Source organism: Cheilinus undulatus, linkage group 3 (assembly GCF_018320785.1).
Source record: "Cheilinus undulatus linkage group 3, ASM1832078v1, whole genome shotgun sequence".
NCBI lineage: Eukaryota > Metazoa > Chordata > Actinopteri > Labriformes > Labridae > Cheilinus > Cheilinus undulatus.
Genome location: NC_054867.1, coordinates 9,674,721 through 9,700,205, shown reverse-complemented (window position 1 = coordinate 9,700,205; position 25,485 = coordinate 9,674,721). Strand labels below are relative to the sequence as shown.

General features: G+C 37.8%; 1 protein-coding gene across 3 annotated transcripts; it reads right to left on the bottom strand.

Moving 5' to 3' along the window:
• Positions 1-1,007: 1,007 nt before the first annotated feature.
• On the bottom strand, positions 1,008-25,485 carry usp48 (ubiquitin specific peptidase 48). 3 transcript variants are annotated; one of them, XM_041783500.1, is made up of 28 exons: positions 25,347-25,485; positions 24,759-24,896; positions 23,326-23,446; positions 23,061-23,202; positions 21,565-21,692; positions 21,137-21,261; positions 19,907-20,015; positions 18,642-18,775; positions 18,390-18,475; positions 17,849-18,028; positions 15,921-16,058; positions 15,656-15,805; positions 15,331-15,531; positions 13,493-13,604; positions 13,210-13,352; positions 11,296-11,370; positions 11,026-11,150; positions 10,756-10,878; positions 10,504-10,565; positions 10,148-10,258; positions 9,729-9,859; positions 7,777-7,883; positions 7,549-7,656; positions 6,956-7,138; positions 3,795-3,920; positions 3,626-3,674; positions 3,272-3,298; positions 1,008-1,715 (listed from the first exon to the last, which is right to left on the bottom strand). In XM_041783500.1, exons 2-28 carry the CDS (start codon positions 24,890-24,892, stop codon positions 1,693-1,695), a joined length of 3,153 nt encoding a protein of 1,050 aa, XP_041639434.1. In that variant the 5' UTR covers positions 24,893-24,896; positions 25,347-25,485; the 3' UTR covers positions 1,008-1,692. The 3 variants fall into 3 exon arrangements, with proteins under 3 accessions (XP_041639434.1, XP_041639435.1, XP_041639436.1); XM_041783501.1 differs by lacking the exon at positions 25,347-25,485 and having other exon boundaries at positions 24,759-25,271; XM_041783502.1 differs by lacking the exons at positions 1,008-1,715; positions 3,272-3,298; positions 3,626-3,674; positions 3,795-3,920 and adding an exon at positions 3,942-5,174.

Sequence of the window (25,485 nt, the reverse complement as noted above, 5' to 3'; positions counted from 1 at the left end):
CCCTTTCAAAGTGTATTTGAGAGCATCAAATGATTTTGAGAAACCTACTTATTACCATGACATAATCATGCCTCTTACAGTCATGGACCAAAGTATTGGCACCCCTGGAATTTTTCCAGAAAATACACCATTTCTCCCAGAAATTGCTGCAATCACAAATGTTTTTGGTATACACGTTTATATTCATTTATGTGTATTTGAACAACACAAAAAAACACAGAAGAAAAAAAAACCTAAATTGACATAATTTTACACAAAACTCAAAAAATGTGCCGGACAAAATCGTTGGCACCCTTAATAATTTACCCACATTCTTAAAAGGGTGCCAATAATTTCGTCCGTCACATTTTTGAGTTTTGTGTAAAATTTTGTCAATTTTGTTTTTTTTCTTGTTTTTTTTTTTGTTCCAATGCACATAATAGTAATAAACATGTGTATACCAAAAACATTTGTTACTGCAACAATTTCTGGGAGAAATGGTGTATTTTCTGGAAAATTCCTGGGGTGCCAATACTTTCATCCATGACTGTATAAGGTTTCTCAGTAATCTTAGATGCAATCATTCTTTTTAGGTTAACATTAAACTAATTCGCCTCTATAATACAGTATACAGTTTTCAAGTTTGGGATACATCATCATTTTTCTTACGTAATAATTTTTTGAGACTGCTTCTCATGTAAACAGTTATGTAGGTGTTGTTCCATTTGAATCCTATTACTTTAATCAATTAAAAGATATATTTCAGATAAAAGGTTACGATTATTAATCAGCCCTCTAACTACGACTAAAACTAGGAATAGAGCCGCTGCTCCTTTGCATGGATATTTTTCCTCTTAAATTGAAGAAACTCCCTCCAGCACTAGCACGGTCTGTATTTCAAAATGAACATTGTAAGGTATTATTAATAGGTGGAGATGAATGACATTAAAAAACCCACAAACACCACCAATGTCTCTTCCTTTCATCCATTTGTTTGATGTAAAAATGATGAGAATGTGAGGTCAGACTGCTTTGAAAATAACTTTATTGTCCATAAGAAATAACAGTGAAAAGAACAGGACACACCACCGTCTGCTTTCTGCTTCTCTCGAGGTTTGCTCTGCTGAAACTTTTGCAGGAATCAGCTTCAATACATACTGTGTAGCTATGTATCTCTAAATGCCACAGGAGTATATGGATATAGACTTGCTGTAGAGGTAATAAAGGTTCTAACATTTAAGAGCAGTTATATTTGTAATATAGTTACTCGTGCAATCTTTTCACAAACCTGAAATCTGTGCAGAGAGAACAAAAGCTTCCACATGATGGACAATGTCTCGAGTTTATCGCCTGTTATAATTTAAAAGAGTCAAAAAAAGCTAAATTTCTGAATAACTTAACTGAAGGCGATCATCAGTTAATGACAGATCAGTTTATCTTACTCAGCCTGTTTCCATGAGGCAGACAGAAGCACCACAAAGCAGTCCTTCAGAATGATTAGGAAGTTTAAATATCAAAGGCCAGCTCATCTTATGGAGAGAAAACAGCGGCTTTGCAACAGAGTCACAGTTTTATTAAAGAAAGCCTACTAAAAACATGAAAAACTCAAATTAAAGCACTTATTTATATATGGACACTTGACAAATTCAAGCTTTTTTTAAAATTCCCATCTGTCGTCTGTCTAGTTCAAATGTTGCTACAGCACAGCTTTCCTCAGTGCCCGAGGAGCCCAGTTCCTGAAAAGAAAGACAACGAAAGAGCAAATCAGGACAAAAAACACAGAATTACAACAGAATGGGCAACAGCATATAGTCAAAAACTGAATCACTACAGAGTCATACTGAATACTCACACAAACACTGTAAAATCTGAACTGAAAGCTGCCCCAGTACATAAGCTATTGCCTTTTTTTTTGGAGTTTTCCAAAGGGAAAAACAGTCTAAACTGTCCCACTGCGTCATGTTCTTGGTTTCTGTGCAGCAGTGCCAATATTTCAACACCATCTATTTTCACAGTAAGGAGTTTGCACATCAACTGACACAGACTAACGGTTCTCCAGGGTCACAGTTCGGTTCAAACCTGGGTTTTGTAGTCAGAGTTCAATAGAAATTCAGTTTCATATAGGGAAATTGACAGAGATCCTGGATGGTTTCTCTAAATTCTTTAAGTCTGTCAGCAAAGCAAATTACAGTTTGTTTGATTTTATGTTGTATGGAGCAAACTGTGATTATTGGTACAGAGTGTTTTGTGTGAAATATATAAAAATTAGGAAAAAAGGTTAAAAAAAAGGGATGTGCCCCTTTAGTCTACTCAACAATTTAATCATCAACCTTGCAAGTCAGAATGGCTAAAGCTTTACATTGACACTCCATGCTGGAAAATGTGCTCAAACTGCAACACAGCCACCTAAAACTAGCCAAGGCTACAGCCATAAATAGGCATCAGCTTGGATTAATGGGTCCGCTCTTCTGGTTCTAAAACCTGGACACAAGGGCGTAGCCAGGAATTTTGGGCCCCCAGAGAGAATATTTTACCCCCCCACCCCCACCCCCCAACTTGCTAGCCAAGCAACAAATATATGTAGTTTAATGTATTTTGAAGCATAATTTCCCCATTTATGAGCAATATTTTACTATGGTTAAACTGAATTTACTTGCATTATTTTGCAGTGCCAGACTATAACATTTAGATGTTTTTTAAGGGAGGAGCAGAGGCCCCCCAGTATTTATTTTATTCCATTTGATACAAATTTGACCTGTCTGTTGACCCATTCATTTTGTTGCGTTTGATTCAATAATAACACTAATTACTAAGAAAAAAATAGATTAAAACAAACTTTTTATTACATACCCCTCAAAGGCCCTTCCCTACTGTGGGCCCGGGTAATCAGTACCCTTTACCCCCCCCCTGTGCTATGCCCCTGCCTGGACATAAATTAACAGTAAACAGAGTATGGCATGTTAAAAGAGCATGGTCTAGCAGTAACTTGAAGACTGATATAAAAATGTATGTAGGCTGTGTTAACTAAAGTGTGCTCCATTGTGACAATTTTTACTTACATTTTGATAATCTGTTTGTCTGCTATTAAGTTTTTGTTTAAGTTACCTAGAAGTAAGTAAGCTTAAAGCATCCATATGCCCATGCCACACATTTTTAACAACTGAATACAATAATGAGCTCAATACAGAGTAATTATCAAAAGTTTTTTCCTCATAACTTTAATTCTTAAGTACTGACAACAGAACTGAAAAAAATCATTTTTTTAGATAAAATGAAGTAAAATAGTGCTCACCTTTAAATCCCTCTTCAGGCATTCTCACTGTGAAAGAAGCAGACGACTAAGCGTGAGAAAAAAGATCATTTTCATGGTCTTAGGTGAACTTACAAAAGATAATCTGTATTTTGCCCAAGCACACTTGACCCCAAAAGTCCAGCTTGTTTGCCTAATTTGAATGATCTATACTGTGCACTTTTTTGGCTCTTGCACAGAAGGAAGAGGTGGGCTTTTGTACAGTTCGATGTATGGGTGCATTACGTGGACATGGCATATAACTGATACAACAGTTCCTTTATACAGTCATTTTAACAATTACAGCACCCTAACAACCAGCAGCTAAAATGGAGGTATAAACATCAGACAACCTACCCTGATAGACATCATCCATTGCAGCATAATCTGCTATTGGTTCATCAGCCTGGAAGGAAACAGAATATACTATTAGTTAAGTCTGTTACCAGCAGAGAGATGTTTAATGTGAGGTTAGACTACAGTTGACGTGGTTAAGACTGATTTGAGAGAATCAAAGCAGGAGCACCTTTAGACAGATGATGCTTTCAGGAATGACGCCCAGACTGCCGAGTGTAGCTGAGTCGTCTGTCAGATTTTTTCCATCAATAGAGAGATTCTGGTCAAATGGAGCCACAGAGAAGGCATGCATAATCTGTAAAGAAGGTAAAGAGGACCATTAGAGGATAACCTAAGAATAATTAGAAAGAAAAAAAGAAAAAAAAAATCAAGATAACTAATCAATATGTTTCTCTCAGTATTTTTTACAGTGTAAGTTAAGATAGGGCTGTCATGACAGCAAAATTTTTAGACTGTAAGCAATTCTAGTAAAATTTCAACAATATCCATAACTGTTTTTATGTCATGGGAAGGAAAGATCTAACTCTTAGGCATCTAAATTTGAGTAATTTAATTGTTTTAATTTTGAACCTGAATACAGTACTGGAACAGAAAATACCGATAAAAGACTGATACAAACACATGAAATATTGTTAATAGTGAGGATGTTCCAATACCATTTTTTCCTTCCCAATACGATACCGATACCAAAGTGTTGGTTATTGGCTGATACTGAGTACTGATCCAATACCAGTGTGAACTTTCTGGACTGACTGTGACGACTAGCAAATTATTTTAGACCAATATTTGACTCAGAGCATGGCTCAACAAATAGAATACAATAAAATACAATAACTTTATTTATCCCCGAAGGGAAATTCATTTGTCTGGAGTCTCATCTGTTTATGGTAGAATTATATAGTCTTATTGCTGATGGTATGAAAGAATAGAATCATAATGAACAACATCTCTGTGACCTAAAGTTGTTTTTGCTGCTGATTATTGAGTCTTACTGCTAAAAATCATAATAACAATACAGGGGCTGCATCACAGGCTCTCTCTATCTCTCTCTCCATTATGCTCTATTCAGGCATCATGACGTGATTACGGAACAGCCTGCAACTGGCTGACAGACCCAAAGAAATATGGCAGCTAGCATTCGGGCTAGCGGTAATAAATGATCGTAATCCATTTAAAGTGGATAAAAAGACGTTCAATATTGGGTTTACTGGTGTAAATTTAACCATTAAAGTCCCCAAAAGCCACACGAGCTCCAGGCTCACTGAAAATGCTGCAACAAGGGATTCAAGGGCATCAATAGCATCAATGGGACGACACAATAGCTAGCTTCAAGACGAAAAACATGTAAGAGGCAGCGATGTATGGTTCAAAAGTTATTTAACTTTTGATGAACTGTGTCACTTTTTGTCATGTATGACAGTGCCGGTCCGGAAAGCATTATAATGATCACATTTAGAGAAAAAACTGTCACGCAGCCACTAATCTTTTCTGCTGCAGTGGGTTCTTCTTTGTTGCTCTGAAGACGGTGGCCCGTGCGTGCAGTGTTTTCCTGCAGCAAAGAAAAATTGATTTCCGTTTTTACCGCTAACATTTAGCATGACTAAACAAAACAAAATATATAGCTAAACCAAACGGTATCGGATTGGTGTATAAACTTGTTTATTAACTAGTTTATAGTACTTAAAAAGCAGATGTTTAAGCTTTGATATAGATACTTGTTTAAAAACAAAAAGAGCAACAAAAAGAGTGGAGAAAAAACTCTGGATCCCTGTCCAAACTGCCCAAAAACATTGACAACGTCTGTGCAGCACAATGCTGCCAGTGCATTCAAGCAATTTAGTCAGTGCTCTCTGTTATTCTTGAGGCAGCTTTTGGTTAAAAACATAACTAACCCAAAAAGTTTTTTTCAAGCATTGGTAACTTTTGATACCATGGATTATTAAAATATGTAACAATATATATTGTACATTTATGTGTTAACATAAAGACCAAACAGAATATTCCCTGTAAGATTTTGTCATAAATGAATGTACTGCAAGTTTGTTTACAACAAAATCCGTCCTGCACCTCTGAGTCAGAAATGTGAGCTTTTTTTAGAGTGTTACTACTGTGAAACAATCAGAAAAAAATCCTCTTATTTTCCAGTTTCACCACTTTGCCAGCCTCACTTCCCTTCCCTTGTCTCTCACTCAACCACTGTTACACTTCAGTTTGCTCTTAGCATCTTTGACTTGGATATATGACAGTAGAACTGTTTTTTTTCATGAACAGTTTGATTCTGTCGAACACAAAAATGATGGAGAAAGGGAAATTTTGACAACCTTGGTCAGTACTAAGAAGAGGTGGAAAAAGTACAAGACTATTGTACTCAGGTAAAAGCACAGTTACTTTGGTTTACATTTACTAAAGTACAAATTAAAGTACTCAAGTAAAAATATTCCATTTAAAGTTTAGTTTAACTACACAGTACTGAGAAACAACTGAGGAGTTGTTCTGTAAAATATCATCCATCCCTAATGGCAAGAACAACAAGAGAATAGATCTTTAACTAGGTTTTTTCAGGTAAAGTCCTACCTCTATGATAAAGAAAAAATACACAGCAAAACTGACATTGATAATTTAACTCATATGGAGTTAAAACTTTGCTGTTCACACAACATATAGTTAAAATGTTTTTGAAAGTCTTAAATAGCTGGTGTAACTCTAAAAATCTGTGGTAAGGTGGTTCTCCTCTGGCAAGAACAAGGCTGAGAGTCAACCTCATAGCAAGACAATGCATACAGATGAAGAATACCTGCCATGGGTCCCTTAGGAGCACATAAGTCACGGTTACTCTAACTCTAGAAAACTTCACTCATGGTGCAAACGTGTCTCACATAAAAAAACAACCCAACAGCTACATAAGCAAAGGAATTCCACCAGGGATAATTTCACTATGAATGGATTTAAAATCACACTTTGGAATTAAAATCAACTCCAAAATGTTTAACCCTGAGATATCAACACAGTTTTTACTGTGTTCAACAGCTGTTTTTGGATGTGATGTGGAATCATTCTCTCTCTATGTGCTACTGTGTAGTCAACAGAGGTGGAAGAAGTACAAGAGTATAGTGTTAAAGTAAAAGTACAATTACTCTAGTTAAAACTTACTGAAGTAGAAGTAAAAGTACTGATGCACTCAAAAACTCAAAAAGTACAAGTACCCAAAAACTACTCTATTTCAGTAAACGTTACTTGTTACTTTCCAGCCCCCTGAAATAGCCATGTAAAACTGCTTTTCAAAATCATTTTATCTAAATAATACTCTATCCCATTGTATGGAGGGCTGACCTGTATTTTCAGCTCTTTAAGCGTCTGATTGGCTGAAACAATCAGAGCCTTCTCTCCTCTGAGTTTCCTGTGCCTGGTGCTTCTCCTGATTCCTCCCAATTTGGTCACACTGGACGTTGGATTAGTAGCAACTGATGCCGCAGAACCGTCACCCATCTTTAGTCGTTTTGTACCATCTTCAGACTGCAGAAGAGAAAAGTGATAGTAGTGATTTGCACTTCACAATACATGATTCCATCTTTTATGCTTACCAATTCCTTTAAAGGAATAGCTGTCAAATATTCAAGTTTTGCATAAAAATAATATTCATTAAACTTGGGGATTTGCTTTAAGATATAAAGATGTTACTTTACCAACACAGACAGCTGATAACCCTCCTTGATGTATTATAATTATGCAGCAAAGAAAGTTTGGTGACAGGTAAATATAGCTGCAGTGAATGAACAACAACAACAGATCTTAAATTTAAAAAATAGGCTTATCGAAAACGACAGACTGCCTCTTCACTCCGGACAATTACATGTTGAGCATTCCCTGAGGCTTAACCTTGCTGAGTGTCCAAGTTTACAGTTGTAGTGATTTTCTTAACTGACCTGGCTGAAGTCTGGGTCTCTGTCTCCATCTGTCTTTAGATGTTCTTCCCTCTCCTCCTCTGCCTCAGAGCTGCTGGCATTCAACTCCGGAGCTGCCTCCTTTATCATCTGTGCAGGGAACAATGTGAAAACATAAAGACCCCAAATCAATCTGACAAAATCTTTGAATCATCTGATAGACATTATTTGAATAAATAAATTACAGTTTGTATATCCAGTTTGTCATACCCTCTTGTCTTCAATGACTTTGCGAATGTAGATGGTCGCCTGGGTGTACTCTCTGAGGTCTCTCTGCTGCTGGAAGAGGAAGCTCTCTCTGCACTCCCAACACAGTTCTGAAGAAATGAAAATAAACACCTTTACCAGTATCAAATTATCAGGAATACTCAAAACTGGACTTATAAAACACATGTGAACATGTTCGTCCAACTGAAATTGTATTAGATCACATTTCTCAAAGTTGGACTCACAAACCTAGATCATACGGTTGGAAACTAAGTTATTCTTGCACCTATAGACCTAAATCAGACCCAAACTGGCCTGGGCATTCTACAAATGCTGCATAGTTTCCACTCTGGGGCTTGACCCAGAGGTTGAACAGCACAGTTTTTTAAGACTTTGTATAGCCTTAACGTCCTGAGTCCTGATTCTTTGTTTGGCGGGCATTTTTAGTTTTAGTTCTCACACTTATTTTGTAAAAGTATGATCTGATAAAATAAAACATCAGCCTTGTCATAGTAGAGGAATTTCTTGGAAATTTTCCTTTCCCAAACCCAAACAAATTACATAAAATAAAAATTAAAAAAACATAAAAATTTCTTTGAAAATTCTTCAACATATTTTTAAAGTATCCCATGAAAACTACCCAAAAATGTCTTTAGATAGTCCTCAAATCTTTAAGTGAAACTTCCGCATAAAGCCTAAACATTCCGATAAAAATGTCTCCAAAAATTCCATGCAAATTCCTGAAAAATTTCAAGCAAATTCACCAAATATAAATGCAAATTCTCCATTACATTTCTAGGCAAATTCTAGCAATGTACAAAAACATTTTCCGAAGTTCATGAAAATAAAACTTATGGAAACATCCAGAACCCCCTGAAAAAGAAAAAGAGGCAAGAAAAAGAAAAAAAGGAAAATTGAAATTAATTAAAAGCAATAAAACTATCCAAAATATACACACATAAAAATACCTGATAACTTCCAAGCAAATTCCCTAAAAAACCCAAACAGCAAATTATCCCAGCATTATGAGCTAATATCTTAAACCTGAATGGACATTCTGGACAGTTATCTCATTGATTCTGATACCAGAAATGATCGCTATAATGGAGGGAAGCCAAAATGTAATATCCTCATACGTGGACGCAGGGTCTGTGCGCACCCTGTGCCATGTCTTTGCTGTTTGCTCACTTGTTAGCACAGTCCTTTGGAATTAGGCCTATCCATGACTTGCTAAAAGGGGCACATCGCCACCTTTCCTAACAGAGTTTAAATGGAGCTAAATGGCCTAGTTGAGCTATAATTTATTGTGTGAGAAGATTGAAAAAGACACATAATGCCCCATACACAACACTGTCATCATACACTGTAGGAGTTTTTTCTTTTAATTTATTTTTGGGCATTCTTGTGCCTTTATTTGATAGATGAGGACAGTGGATAGAGTTGGAAACAAGGACAAGAGCGGGAGAGTGACATGCCGTAAAGGGCCTCTGGCAGGATTTGAACCCGGGCCGTCCGCATGCATGGGGCGCACCTTTAACCACTAGGCCACCTGTGCCCCACACTGTAGGATTTTTAGCTTTAAAATGTCAAATAAATGCATCAAGCCTTTGCATAATACATGCAATCCAAGCATGGACATTTTTTACTCTGAGTTACTACAAAACGTAATCACGGAAGAAGCTCTTTATAACAGCTGTGAAATAATATCAACATTTAAGTCTTTTATGCCTGCAATGTGACTGTGAGGGCAAAAAGCCCCAGTCATTACCACAGGAAGGATCAACCTATCATTTTTTTATTCTGATCAGGTGTACTGGGTCTGGAAGATGATGCTGCAGCCACTACAGGTCGTTTTTGGGTCTTGTACTAAGATAATCTACAAGAAACATTGTGTTTCTGAAAGTCGTATTCTCCCTCAGTTTGTAAAATCAATACTTTAGGTAAATCTTACTCACCAGGCTGAGTCGTGTACTGAGTGGAGGGCCCATTGGGTGTGGTCTGGTTAAAGCAGTGAATTGAGATCGGCTGGTCCACAATGAAGAGCCGGCTGATCACTTCCCATTCAGCCGGCCAGAGCAGAGCTATACTGTGCCGGAGAAACAGCACAACATGAGACTAACACAGACTTATCACAGCTGTCAGGCATCACTGCAGGTTCTTCATACTGTGATTGTGTAAAAGCAACCTAAACGAATGAAATCTAGAAAAAATAAGATTCAGACAGTGGTTTACAAATTAGTTAAAAAAATTAAAAGAAGACATTCTACATCATCAGGTTAAAGCTTCGGTAGAAGGGTGGTTTAGTCATATTAATGTTTAAGGGAATCTTTATGAGTAAAACTAGACTACTGCTCTGATAGATAAGAGAACTCACTGTTGTGCATCTCCATTGATCAGGGAGTCGTAGGTGAACATGAAGCCTCCATGTGGACAGAGAAGAAGAGTGTTTCCTACATTTGACACTGGAGAGCATTTAGTTGGTCTCCTACAAAACAAAACACAAAGATGGAGAAAAAGAGGACTTTTCAAAGATAAATATGCAGTGTCACTGATGTTCGTGTTCATCAGTGTGAGGTATGGGCCAAAGCTAACTTGATCAAATCAAATTAGCACTAACAGCTCCAATTTGGGACAGACAACTGATTAAGATAGGCTGAGCCCATTCTTCAGTGCATTTGATCAACGCACTACGTATCAAATTTGTTTAGCACTGTGAAGAATCAAAATTACCTGATGAATTTTCTCCACTCGTCCACAAAGAACAGAGGAACTATGTAAAGTACATCAGTGCCCTGAAGAGAAAAACAACAGAGAATCACATTTGTACCACAGCCATAGTTAACAATAGTTAATGTTCACTGTTTGCATGATTTCTAATCCAGATTTCATGAAATGAATTTAAAAAAAAAAACTTTTAGAAAAGTGTTTATGCACACAGAGGATGTATGACTCCAGCAGACAGATATATTTTTTCTTTCCCACCTGAGGCCACTTGGTGAGTACCGGCCGGTTCTTCTCATGGAAGAGATTGAGAAGCTGGTTCTTCTGGTCCAGTGCCATCATCTTGCTGACCGCCTCATTGTCTTTTTCCTCCTGCTCTAATGTCTGCATACACAAGAAGAAGACGAAGAAGAAACACAGACCAAATGGTTCACTTCCTCTTAACACGGACCAGGGGTGGACTACTGGTGGCCCCTGGGCCATGTGCAGCCCACCTCCTCATTCAATGATCATCTGTTGACGTCTACTCACAACGCACTGCTGACAGGGCTCCTGGCTCTTAGTGAATTCTGGAGCTTTGGGGAAGTACTCTCTCAGTTTAGCCCAAACTTCAGATGAAACCAGTTTACGTTCAGTCTCCAGAATACTCAACCCACCTACAGAAGAAACACAGTTTATAGGAAACAAAAAGTCAAAATCTGTGTGTGTGAAAAACCTTAAAAAGTAAATTGTTGAAAAATACATATTTTGTCCAATTGAAAATGGCTAGGATGAATGAAAATGGCTTTTTCAGTGCAGTACCGTGACTGCAGACAATGTCTTCATTGAATGTCTTCATTTCCTCCTCGTTGCCCTCTGATTGCTCTTGACTGAACTCTAAAAACAAAAAGCAAATCAACAGGAGAATTAAAGATAAAAAATTAAAAATAAAATCTTAAAAACTCACTAAACACTGTAGATTTGATAAAGTATTAGTTTTTTATTCCGGTTTTAAAAAACCCTGAAGAATTCACTAATGGTCAAAAAGAACCTCCTGATTCAATTCGATTTCGATTCTTTAAGTTGCGATTTGATTCGATATCGATTCGATTCGATATTGATTTGAATGCTTCAATGTCGATTCAGTAAGAAGTAGAAATACACAAATAACCTGTTGACAATTTTTTTATAACTATTTTCATGCCCATATGAACATATGTGGTAGGTCACCTCACATTTTTTAGCAATAAAACATCTGAAAATAAAAATTTGAACAATAATAACTTCTTTGTGCATATGAAGTACAAAAGTAAAAAACAAGACAGTTCTGTATAAACACTGAAAAAGTAAAGTGCATGTACACTTAATTAATATTTCTGTCCTCTTGGAAATTGTGATAAACCTCACATAACATGGTTATGGTTGGTTGTTGTTTGGTCGAGTGCGTCCTCCGTCCATGCACACGAATCACACGCACAGCGACCCCCACTGGCCAGGAGGTGAATCGATTCAGAGGATTTGCTGAATCGATATTGAATTGGGGGAGGAAGTATTGCGATGCATTGATTAATCAATATTTTTACCCACCCTATCAAAAAGCTGGCTAAATTCTGACACACCTTTACAACTTTTAAAGAATTTATTAACCTAATTTTTAAAAATCATATACAAGACTTTCAAGCCTTTTCACAAGGAACCCTACATATCGTGAAATATTGACCATGGATTTCTACATATTTGAGAGCAGTTCTAAAAATCAATTTCAACATTTAGGCCGCCATTTTTAGTGCTCTGCACTTTGGGAAGTGATGTAATTTGGCTGCAGTGTCCTTCTTTACATATCTCTCAGATTGTACTCACCTCAACCTTTGGGTTTAAATATGAAACATTTTGAAAAACAGGATGACACTCCATAGGAGATACAGCCATATAACGTCACTACCCAGAATGCATTGCATAAAAAATAGCAGTCTACATGTGGATCTATTCTTTTTACATTTCTCCAAAGTGTAGAAATTTTGTGTATTTTTTTATACAGCATACATTAAAAAAGACTCTAATGTTAATCTAATAAAGCCAATGTGACTTTGACTCTGTAAATGGTAAAAATATTGGTAATCAAAATAATATCTTGTTTTCTAACTCCCTGATGAGTTTTGGCAACAAACAAGACCCCTTGAAATCTAATTGGCATCCCCAAAAAGCTAAACCAATTGTGTGTTTTCCCTGTTAAATCAAGTGTTTAGCATAAGTTATGGCAGGCCACAGAGTCATGGTCTTCCCCGATCAGCTGATCCAATGCAAGCCCTCACTGGTTAATGGCCAGCTGATTTTCTTTTAGCACGCTTTTGGCCAATCACCCTCATGCCCTCCTTTAAACTGCTCTTGCCTGGCCACGCTCTGTATCTCTCTTTGCAAGCTGCTCTCGCAATCCTCCTCCACCCCGGCTTCTCCTTTATTCTGCTTCTGACTTAATTAATGTCATACACCTCAACTGGTGGATATTAAAATTGCCCCAACATCCTTATATATTTCAGTATGTGGCTCTCAGTGGAAAAAGTTTGGACAAAGGGTTTGCAGGAACCCTATATTGACCTTGTGTTATATAATCTGAAGCTTATTCATTTACACTGATTCTTTATGTTTCCACAACTAAAATTACACCAAAAGTAAAATACACTACACGTTAAAAACAAAACAAAAAAAAAGGTGACAGTATCACACCTATTTTCTTACCTTTGTTGTTATTGGTGTGTGGTCCCTGTCCGTTGGTCTGTCTGTTACTGTGTTTAGTTTCCTGCTCATCCTCCTCCAGCTGATCCAACGCCAACTGCCTCCAGCTACGCAAAGACGCTTTACCCACCCAGTATCCATCATCACTGAGAAAAATAAAAACAAAAACAAGGGACTGATCAATTACAAGATTTTAAAACATATAGAGTATCCATTTTATCATCTTGATTAACGTATTTCCTGGTTAATAAAACACATTTACAACAAATATCCAGAGTGTCTTCACCTGAATGTGCGTTTGACCAAATTGGAGACTTCCTTGAAGTCTTCATTGAGCTGATTCTTTAGCCGTAGCACTCTGCACCGCTGACTGACACACTCTCTACACAGCGAAGAGGCTAAATAAACACAAAAGTGATATTTGGATTCAAGTAGAAGGGAAAAACAATGTGGTTTTATGAGCAGTCCAGGTCATAAACATTTCTTAAGAGTAAGATGTGAATCAAGATCAACTTTGTCTTTTTTCACACAGCTCACAGTTGTTTTTGTCTCCTGTCTTAAAAAAAGCATCCACACAAAACCCTTGCTAAACACACAATTATACTCACAGTGATTGTGCATGTATGTGTTTGGTAAAGGAAGAAGCCATATTTAATTGTTATGAGAACATTATGAACATTACTTTTGACTTCACTGCCAGTTTAAGAACAACATAATCAAGGCTTTGAATTTCTATATGTGTAGACTATACATAACTAGAATGAATGTAAAGTGACAGTATCCTGAGTTTAAAAGGTATACAGCAAAGATTTTCTACCTTTTGCTGCTAAGTTGTAGACCATTGTAACATTTATGCTGGTTACAGCTTTAGTTACACAAACACCAAGCACTAAACGATGCTTGCGGTGCTGCTGCTGGCAGTGTGTCCTATGTGTTAAAATGATGCATAGCCTGCAGATATGTATTACCAGTAAGCAGAGCTCACAAAAGACTATTCTAAAACAGCTGTATTTCAACACAAAGACTACCAAGGATCCTTAGAAATGATAATATCACATGCATTTGTCTGTGAATGCCCTGGATTTCTCCTAATACACAAACAGTAAATGACCCCCTTCTTTGAAAATGAATTTTTATGGTTATCCATGAATAATGTGGATAATCAAAATTTAGAATTACACCACAGTACCCACTATGAACTTAACGGCTAGGATGAAAAAGAATCAGCAACTTTCTGAATGCATGAGGCAGAAAGAGCCATATATTTTTTAAGAGCAGATATCAGACCAAGAAGTATTTCTTTTAAATGCAGAGTTTAAGTCATCTTTCACTTATTAGGCTCTTGTAAAGCACATTTTAGCTGTTGGGAAGAAAAGTGGAAGAATGTTAAGTGCAGAGCAGTGTTAACTTTGACAGCTATTTTATTTTTTGTCTTTAGCTCAAATGCTGTTATAGTTTGAGTACAGTTTTAGTCGACAAAACCTCAAAGACATTTTACTCTAGTTTTAGTCCAAGCTTGTCTTTCCTAAATCTGGTACCAAATCATGTAAATGTGTTCTATGCACCCTGTCAAACCCGAGGTCTCTGCTTTCTAGAGCTGAGAGGTAGAATAGCTACAGATATATTGTACTTTGACAGATTTACTCGTAGTGGAGAAATGTCATGGATTATGAATTTCTGACAAAAACTAAATTACATTTTAGTCAAGTTTTAGTCATCTTGGTGAAAATTAAACTTACTTTTAAGTCAGTTTTAGTTATCATTGATCTAATTGTAGCTACTCTTAGTCTACTTCTTTCTCATGGAAATAGGCTGTTGATGAACATTTTATTATAGTTTTAGTTGACTAAATAACACTGGTCCAGAGTATGTTTATTTCAATGTAATTCATACACTCAGCAAGTGCAATCATTGCATTCTTCAGAATATTAAATAAGCATTATTACAGGTAAGACAGAGTCTTGATGCTGTGCTCAGTTGGTAACATGTTCAAAAAAAAAATTTTGAGTGTTATAAAAAATACAATGATCATTGTAGTATCTATGTGTTACTGCTGATTTCAAAGCATCTTCCTCAGAGTGGCCGGATGACCTGTGATTAGACCAGACTCTTCATTGGACTCACCGTCCAGCCTCGGCGCTCCACCGTAGCGATCGAAAAGGAGCTGAGCAGCTTGTAGGGAAACTCTCTTAGCGTCTCCCACCTTGTCTGGATGCAGCTTGCCGTGAGAACACAGGAAGATGGTGTTGTCGATCTCTTTTGTTGCAGTGGAGTCGTCCAGCCACTTCTTCAACCAGTCGAGGGGGATAAATTCGTAAGGCTCACCTGTGGAAGAACAGTGGTGAAATACATCACACATAAAGGGACACAGTTTGGCATACTTCACTGAAAAAGACAACAAAAATATGATTTTTTTTCTGTTTGCCTAGGTGGTTATGTTTTTACAGACCTGCTCTTGCAGGTAAAAGCTCGTACAGCTCCTTCACCTCCTCGTGTTTAGCTTTGCCTTTATCGACACTCTGTTTTCTCATGTCGGCCATCTCACTGCACCACTCCTCAAATTTACGGTTGTCTTGGTCCACCAACCTCTGCAGAAAGGCTGTGGGCAAAAACAAAAAGGTCAAAAAAGCCTAAGACAAAATTCATCACAAATCATGCTGTAATCTGCATTGGACCATGAATATTTCAAAATAAGCAAAAATTTTACCACTCACCTGGCACTTCAACGTTGGTCCTCGGCGGATCTGAGCTCTCCTCTTCTTGGACTTTATACACCAGCATGTAGGCATTTCTGGAGCAGTGATAACCTTTACTACACTTTGGCTTTCTTGTTTGGGATTTTACTGCCTCAGCTATGGACCAAAAAGACCAAGAAAGAACACCAAAAAACCTTAGAAAAAAAAATACAAGGGAGACAGACTTGCACACACATTGAATAAGATGAGGCTGTTTTGTAAAACCAGCCCAATTAAATTAGGATTATAGGAAAAATTATGAGGACTAGGTCCTATTGATTGCACAGCATAACCCCAGCAAATTTCAAAATAAGGCTGAGGCATATTCAGAAAGCCTTGCTTTGTCTTTGCTGGGTTTTGCAAGGATACAACAGATGAATCATACACCGTGGGCCTGGCATTTTAAGGGCGTACTCACACTAGGCCATCCGTACCGTGCCTAGACCCGTTTCAGCCTAAAGTCTGGTACGTTTGGCCAGTGTGAGTGCAATCATTCCGTGCTTTGGTGTGGCACGCTTCGCGGCCCCGGCACAGATGGACGAGATGCAAATGAAGGAGCACAAGCGCTGGAATGTTACGTAGCGTGAAGTAACAACAAGAGGACCCGCCTCAGAGAGCCCACCAGGGAGCAGCTGCATGCTGGAGACAGCAGGATCCCAGTCCAGTCCACATTTCTGACCAGTTTCTGGCAAAGTCAGGCTTTAACGACTGTGAGAGGATTTTTGGTTTGTAAAATAAAGCTTCTTCCCTTGGTTTAGTCACAAACAGCAGCTCACAGGATAACAAACACCTTTCATCCTCCGTGTGTAAAGAAGAGTGCCAAATACACGGACAAGTGTGTGCTGGGGTTAATCTCACGGATGATTTAACCTCTCTTATTAAAAAATTATAATGCCAAACTATCATCAACTGAAATAACTTACCTCTAATTCTATTTCGTGTCACCAAGAAGTGAAATTGTGATCTTTATCACTGACGTTTGAACGGAACATTGTTTATATGAGGTATTTTCACCTCCAGCTCTCATCAGATGGTTAAAACTGCTCTCGTCACGGTAAAAACAACTTTTAACTTAACATTTCATCCTGCTCTGGACAAATGAGAGCTTGTTCGGTGCATCAGGCATCCAGGATTATGCTGAGAAAATGTACAGTTCATGGTGCATAAAGGTAAACTCTCCACTATGAACTGCTTTTTCTCTCTCTCTCTCTCTCCTCACTGTCTCTGTGTAGTTAATGTAGCTTCCAGGTCAGGGGAAATAATTCTGATGTCAGATCAGATATCATATAAATCTGTACCTATTTTACAGCCTATAAAACAATACTTATGCATATTGAGTCATCAACGGTGGATGCTTCGTGTAATGACATCGGCGCGTGACGTATCCGTGCCCAGGCCTGGATGCGTTGAGCAGTGTGAGTGCGGGCCAAAAGGGGGACAGGGGAGGGGGTCAAATGGGCTTCAGCACAGTTAGAATACGGCACGGTACGGATGGCCTAGTGTGAGTGCACCCTAAGTGAGAAATAGGATTTTAATATGAATTGTGAAAGCCAATGTAAACACATTAAAACAATGGCTAAATGTGGCAATGCTCTGGACTGCTAAAGGAGCCCAACAGCAGCCTTATGGATGATATGTGAATCATAGATGAATCCAGGTAGGCAAAAGAGTAACAGCAGACTGTAAGTGGTGAGTTGAGAGAGTAAATGTGAATCTCTTTTACTGCATGACCCATACTTCTGCATTTTGCTTTTCTCCGGTGAAGGAAAGATCACAGCTTGCAAATATATTTCAGATTTCAGATGATTTAAGTCATGTTTTTGGCAAGGACATTTTTGCACAAGCATACAACTGCTAAAAATGTCTCAGAAATCCAGAACTGCAAAGTGTCCATTTGCTCTACTCACCAATGTCCTCCTCAATACCAAGCTGCAGCTTTTTTCCCTCCATCTTCTCGATTTCCTCATCATTAAATTTGTACCAGTCACCGGTGCGTGCATCCTTCACATGAGCGATGTAGTGGCCTGAGTAAGCGCTGATGCCCCGATGAATCAGCACCGCACTCAGCTCATAAAGATACTTCTGGTCTGGAGTCACACAAAAATACCAAAAGGTGTGTTTTCCAAAAGATAAACGACAAATGTCTGCTTTATTAGACATTGGATGATTTATAGTCAAGCAAGAAACACATTTCATTGAAAGCTTGATAAAGAAAGCAATATAAAGCACTGAGAAAACTCTACAATGTTGACCACATTTCTAACCACCAAACAAAAGCTTCCTTTTTACTTTGCATATTCAAAGTATAGGTCTTTGTCATTTAAATTGCAAGAACCATAAAAGAGTACTTTATGGGCCAGCTTCTATGTGCTAGTGCTAGTTTAAATGTTAAGTGTAAATGCAGACTATGTTTGTGTTCCTATCATGGAGGTTGACTGAGTTAAATACCTTGTTTTCCCTCCATAAAAGGCGCCATATCCAGCTGTTCAGGAAAACTGATAAAGGTGTTGAGCTTCTTCTTGTGTCCTGTTTGTCTGCAGAAGAAAGGACAATACAGGAATACCTAAGACACAGATGTCAGCAATAACTCAAGCTATGACAATGAAAACAATGTCTTTTGTAAGTGTTTTCTGTATAAGTACTGAGAAATTTCTCTTGAATGCTTTACTTTCACTGCACAGTGGAAGGCCGATAACAGACCTGTCAAAGACAAAGCGCATGAGCTGCAGGTTGAGTGTTGGAGGGAGGTTATGCAGTCTGATCCTTCGGGTGGCGCTCTGTTTACTCTGACAGCTCTCACAGAAGTACCGGTTCTCCCCGTCTAGTTTCTCTTCCTTAGAGGCAGAGAGGCAAAGGGTTAAGCCACAGTGAAAACAACACATACGGTACCTTGCTTACAAAATACACACAAGACATTTTAAGGACATTCAGTTTATTTTAGGAATGATGTTTACACACACGGGAGAAAAAAAATCATACTATTGTTATCTAAAAGGAATGATAATTTAATTTGTTTATTCTTTTAAAACAGGGGGTCATAGGAACCTGCATGACATGCACAAAAAAAACTGAGTGAGAAGAACAGTGTTGAATTACTTTGTTCTGTATGTATTCAGTGTCAAGGTCTTATATATCACAAATATGCAAAGGCCCTAATGTGATTCATTTCCTTTAAAATCATACAACGCCACTTTGACTCCAACTTTTTCATGCAAAAAGGTGTCTGCTTCCGTTTTACTATTAACTAGTACACTGCTCAGAACATGCTCTGATACTCAGTAAAGTGGGGATTTACAGCACTGTTGAACAGATTTTCTCCTTTATCAATTCATAATCCTGCATTAAGAAAAACTGTAGTATACTGTTCAATAAACAAGTATTGTGGAAATCTGGTTTGACTGAAAAGACTCCTCAGTTATAGCCAACAAGTGACCAACGTTGGTGGGCAGAGTATCTTACAGGCTTTGGGTCTGTACTTTACAACTATCACCATAGGCTGAGAGCTCAACTACCTTACTATAGGTGCTGAAGTGCAAACTTTGCATGTTACATTTGAAATTCATAGCTGGAAGTGAATACTATGTTTTTATGTGTCTTGTGGTCATTCTTCTTGTAATGCGTTCTCATACCTGTATGTACAGAATCTGTGAAAATGAATTTCCCAGAGGGGAAAATAAACTTACTAACTAACTAACTTAAAAACAGATGGTACTGAAGGAGCTAGACTGCACAAATAACAAAAGTGGTGGACTTTACAGAAATCATAACGCTGCAAGATGGACAGGAAAATATTCTGGCTTATACGTTATCTTTATTACAATGACATAAATTCAGAGAAAAGCACCACAATGTAAATACATTTTGAGAAAAGCTGTTAATTGCTAATCAGTGGTGAATGGTGCAACTTTCTTCTATGGATGAATCATATTTTTTACATTACTGGATATGTGAGGTATGAATGTTACCTTCAGGAATTCTGTGACACACTCATTGAGGTTCTTGTGACCCTGGATGTTCAGCTCCAGCTCGTAGAATCGGGAAAGCAAAGCAGATGATCGTCCACACTGGTTACATCTGTTTTACAAAGAAACCATGTTAACAGATTTTAACGTAGAACAGAAAGTGGGTTTTATGGTTTCCTATTGTTCTAGAATGACACAATTAAAGCAGAAAGTGATGAGTATCTAAGGCAATGTTCTTATCAATGACTTTTATTTAAATAATAGGGTATCAAACTTGCGTTTGATCATTTTATCTGCTCTGATTAAAGTCAATCACTCCAAGTAGGAACTCTTACAAAAATGTGACCTCTATCTTTACTGAATCTTGTTGAAATACCTGATATCCCATTTTCTCCATTGCCTTGACAATTGCAAGGCTAAAATGTTAGTAAACAGCTGTGAACCTCATTTAACCTCCAATTGAAACCACTTTAGATTCAACAGCCAGACAGCGTGACTTTTTAAAACTCGGCCTTCACAAAGAAGGAGAGCTCATCTCTCTGAGAAACAAGAAAACTTCCCCTCACAATAAGCACTCTTTATTCTTAGTTTAATGTTATTACATTCTCTGACCAGGCACAGTAGAAGATATGTAAAAGTCAGAAAGGAACTCGAGCGACAATAAATTCTTTTATGAGACTGTCACAGAGATCTATCTATTCACATGTCCTAGATTTCAGCCGGGGTCCCTCACCTCACCCACAGTGAAGTTCCCAAGCTTGTATTTTTGTGGGATTGCCAAGGAAACTTAAGAGTTATGCAACAAGTTATGGTACATCATGCAAAACAAGCTGTTTGAACAAAAAGCTGCAGAATACGCTACTTTTGATGGATCTCATCTTTCTGGCAACAAAGCTTCAAACAAACTCTACAAGACTTACACAATTACTGAAATAGCAACTGTTAATCATTTTTTGATTTAACTGTAATCCTTTCCGACTCTACATGCATGTATTTTGGTTTTGGATGGACGTCTGGGTATAATGGCCCTGCTTTGGTATAATAAATGCAGTCCGACAAAATTCTGCTGTCCTTGCATAAACTGGTGCGAAATGTTGTCTCTGATTGCCATCCATTCTCAAGTATATCAAGCCAAGCAACAAAATTACAGATGTTCTGTTGTTATGATATTGTAGAGTTTATTTATTAGAAAAAAATTGGGAAAGATCCAGGTTTAAAATCTAGTTAACTTACACAGTGACGTAGGAGAACTGTCCACAGAACTGCTGCTGGATGACGTTCTGCAGGCTCGGACTCTTTTGCTTGGACAGCGTGTCCTCCAGCAGAGACATGAAAAGCTTTGAAAACTCCTGGGCATCCTGAAAATAAAATTTCCAAATTAAACACACTGGAAAGAAACCAAACAAACCACAAATAAACAAGATGGCTCTAACTCTATGTCAATACTGCAATGTAATTCTGAGTGTGATGGTTGTACCATCATCTAGGGTATAGCTTGATAAATTTGAGACTTTACTTTTGGTGTAATCGTTGAACATTTACATATAATTTAAGGCTTTACAAAGGAAAAAGTGAAGAATTTTAACTGTAACATTGACATCAGCCACATATTTCTAAATCAATGCTAACAATTTTCTACAAGGTTTTCTATATTGATTTACCTGCTGCTGTCCAGTGTCCAGGCCTAACGCTTTGACGAGCCCTGAAGGATCGATGTACTTTCTGTTGCTGTTCTGCAGGAGAGCAAACAGATACTGAAGATGCTCACAGATGGACTGAGGCTCGTAGTCTGAAAGAGATGGAGACAACAATTTGAGTGAGAAATTTTTCATTTCTTTAGAGGTAAACATTTTAAGAGCAAACAGAGATCTGCAGTGTCATCCTAGCCTGACTCTTAGCCTAACCTCACCTCTTCCTCACTTCACTGTCATCTTTCAAACAACAATCGTGATTTTTATGAAAAAATATAAGATTAAAAACTGATTAGAAAGTTATGAATGGATAACAGGATTAAGGAGAGGACAAAGAAGGAGTAGTAACTGACACACCCAATAAAACCTCAAAATATTGCATGCTACTTATTGGCAAGGAGTTAAGCATTAAATGACAATTTCCAGCATATAAAATACGTTACCATTTTCTTCTCCACATTAGTTCTCATATTTGATGGTATTTTCAAACTAAAACTTCTCATCATCACATCTTAGAGGCACAGCGATGCAGTACACATGTGCTGCAAGATTCATGTAATTTCCTAATTTACAGTGATTTAAATGTAAATTTATGACATCAATCCCCATCTCTGTTGGTCTGACATTGACACATGTAACTGTTATAAATTACACAACACATGGACATGACCAATCTGAATCCTTGGATTTAGCATCCCAGGTAAAGCCAGGGTATGAGAAATTAGGATTTTGTTCAAGTATTTGATCAATTTTGACCCTCAATCTTAAAATGATATGTGGATTTTGTATCAAATAGTGCACAGAGCAAAAGAAAGGAGAGCCTGAGTGCAAATTGTTGTGAAACCAGTTGGTAAATTTGTTGTGAAACCAGTTGGTAAATTCCTGTAACTGGTGATACAGGCATTCCTATAATTGCACACAATCAAAAGTGAAAATACTTGCTCCTAAAACATGCTGAATCATGGTGTAGTCTCAAGACGTTATCTCTAAGCTGCACAGGTTCAAATTGCGCAGCTCATCCCAACTTTGCTGCTAACATGTTTTCTTTAATTAAGGACTCTTTTAATAAAAAATGCCCCAGGTGTTTTTAACTGAACAGTAAACCACAGATTTCTTCTGCTGCATTTGACATAAGGAAAAACAACTACCTCCCACCTGGTGCTACAAGCTCTCCCAGAATGCTTTGTCAGTAGTTTGCAGTGTGAACAGGAAAGGCTTTACCACCTTTCACAGCTTTTTTCCCTTGTCATGTGAAATGATAGCAATGTTTTACTGTTTAGTAAACACATTTTATGGTTTTACTGAGCAGACTCCTCATTTTAAGGAGGTAGGTCAACAGCAGAGCTGATCAGAGCTGAGCAGTGTGTCTTGATATCTAGAAAAACAATGTAGTGGGGCTACACTGTCAACCAGGGAATAAAGGAAAGTATGGACAAGCATCTCTAGTAAATGGATTTCAGATGTACCAGATTCAGAGTTGTGTTCCTGGGCTCTGGAGTTTTGGCACTGATAGAGGCTCCTTCGCAGCTCCAAATTGTGAAACCACACCTGCAGGAATGTGTTGACGTAACATGTAGCACCCAGGTTGGTCAGACCAACAAATGTGTTCTGGAAAAGAACAGAGACAGAAACAGGAAGATTTTTAAATATCCTTTCATCACCAGTCAAGTCCTGATATTGCAACAGATGTAAGAACTGAGTAATTTCTTGTGAGAAAGCACTTTGAATTACCTTGTCTCGACGCTCTGAATTTGGATCATCGATATTGTGGAAGGCATTTTCATCAATCTCTCCAAGCCACGCCTGTTCACCAATACCCACAAGACAGTTGGGATTCCCTTTACAGTTCCTCCTGCAGAAGCAAACACGTGGGAGACTGTAAGCACATCAAGCCTTTGTTCTTAAAATCACATGCAAAGTGTGAGAACTTTTACAATAACTATCTTTGCAAATGGATGTTGGGTTTTGTAGAATGTCAAAACTTCCAAAACTCAAAATACTGTTGAATAATACATGTCTTAAAACAACACAATATGATCATTTTAATTACTACTAATGGCAACAAAACCTGAGCTTTTAAGCCATTCAATTTCTACAAAAAAAGCTGCAGCAATGAAGTCAGGGCAGTGTCTCCTTTGCTCAGTAACGCTGACAAAGTGTCATATTTTTGCAAATTTACAAAAGCGTGTAAGGGCCATTCTAAGAAGTTGAGTTTTAAAAGTCTTAAATTCACAAAAAATGACAACCTGGAATTTTGATACTATAAAACTGAAAATAGATGATTGTGTGGAAAAAATCACAACAGATGGGGACTTTTTTCTTGCACATTGTCGCCGTTAAAAGCCTAATTGAGCTATACTTTTTACTGGGAACGATCAGTAAAGAAGTAGTTGTGATTTCAGCCTGAGATCACCACATTATCATCTGGACTTAGACGAGACATTTCTGTAAACCATATAAATCTATCAAGCTGATGTTTTCAGCTCAGTTTCTTGTAAATTTAAAAGGTTATAACGACAACAGTATAGGACTTAATAAACGTACAGTTGTATTGTTAATTAAGTCCATATTTATAACTTTATCAGTTCAACATTTTTTCTCTTAAAACACAGCATTTTAACTAAAAATTTCAGTTTTATTTCTAATAAATCTAGACTTTATAGTCTCAGAAACTGTTCCCATCCATATTAGCACACCCCCTTTATGTTTAGAGTTCCCTTGTACAAGGACGTATAATTTAGACACGGTACACGAGTCTTCATGTAGTTATGGATTCACAGACAATAAATTGCCCAATTTTAGTGTGCCAATGGCCTCTACGGAAACAGTCGTAGTACCGTAGTAGTCGATTTACTTATATTTTATCAAGAATCGTATAGAATCTTAAAATCCGGTATTTAATTGTGTTGATTTAATAATACTGATGGCCCTTGTAACAATGGTGAAGTGAATATTTATGACCCTTCATGAAAACTCCATGCATACTGTGGAAACTTGCCCACCGGCACAGGAACATACAGGCTGCTGTTGCCACCACTAACCATCTGTAAAGCTGACTATAAAGCTACTAACACTTCAGCCTTTTAAACACTTACTGGTGATATAATTGGATGGTTAAAGTAAGCAGGAACTGTGCTTATTGTTAAGAAATGTAAACATTGTACCTGCAGGCTCCTCTCTTGCAGGCCGGGAGGTTGACTCGATATGCTAACTCGATATGCTCCTGACCGATTTCTTCTGGTTTCACCGTTTCCACCCAACGCCACGCCGCTTTCTCCAGCTGCAAGCGGGGTGCCATAATCCTACAACACACAGTCAGATGTATGAATCTTAAAAACAATGCTGTTGTTATAAGGTTGGCTTCTCAGTGGTGCTAACATAGCCGGCTAACAACGGCTAAGCATCGGCAGGTCATAGCTTGGATCCAACGACGCAACCTCCCACTAGCTATGTTATGCTAATTAACCTAGCCTGCTAGTGTTAGCAGACTGTCCCTTCAGTACTCTATTTAACTTTCACCTGTGAAACCACACATCGCTACAGTAAACAACAAGCTTAGATCAGATGTATGGCGGCAAGCTACATTTGCAGAGTCACATCTGATGTAAGGATAAGCCTCGTGCTAATGCTAGCTAGCTAATAGTAGCTAGCTCGACCGGCAGCGTTAGCTAGTATTTTTTCCTGTATTTTCCATTTAACGGTACCTGACGCTACGTAACGACTTTATTGTGTAAGGTCAAATATGATCGAACCTTTCATGCGTGCAGCTGCTTCACCAAGGAAAAAAAATCATGATTTTTCACATTTTATTCACGGTTTATTTTAGATTTAGCGCCCTTACGTCAGTTTATAAATATATTATTTCTCCGCTCAAAATCAACACGACGTCAA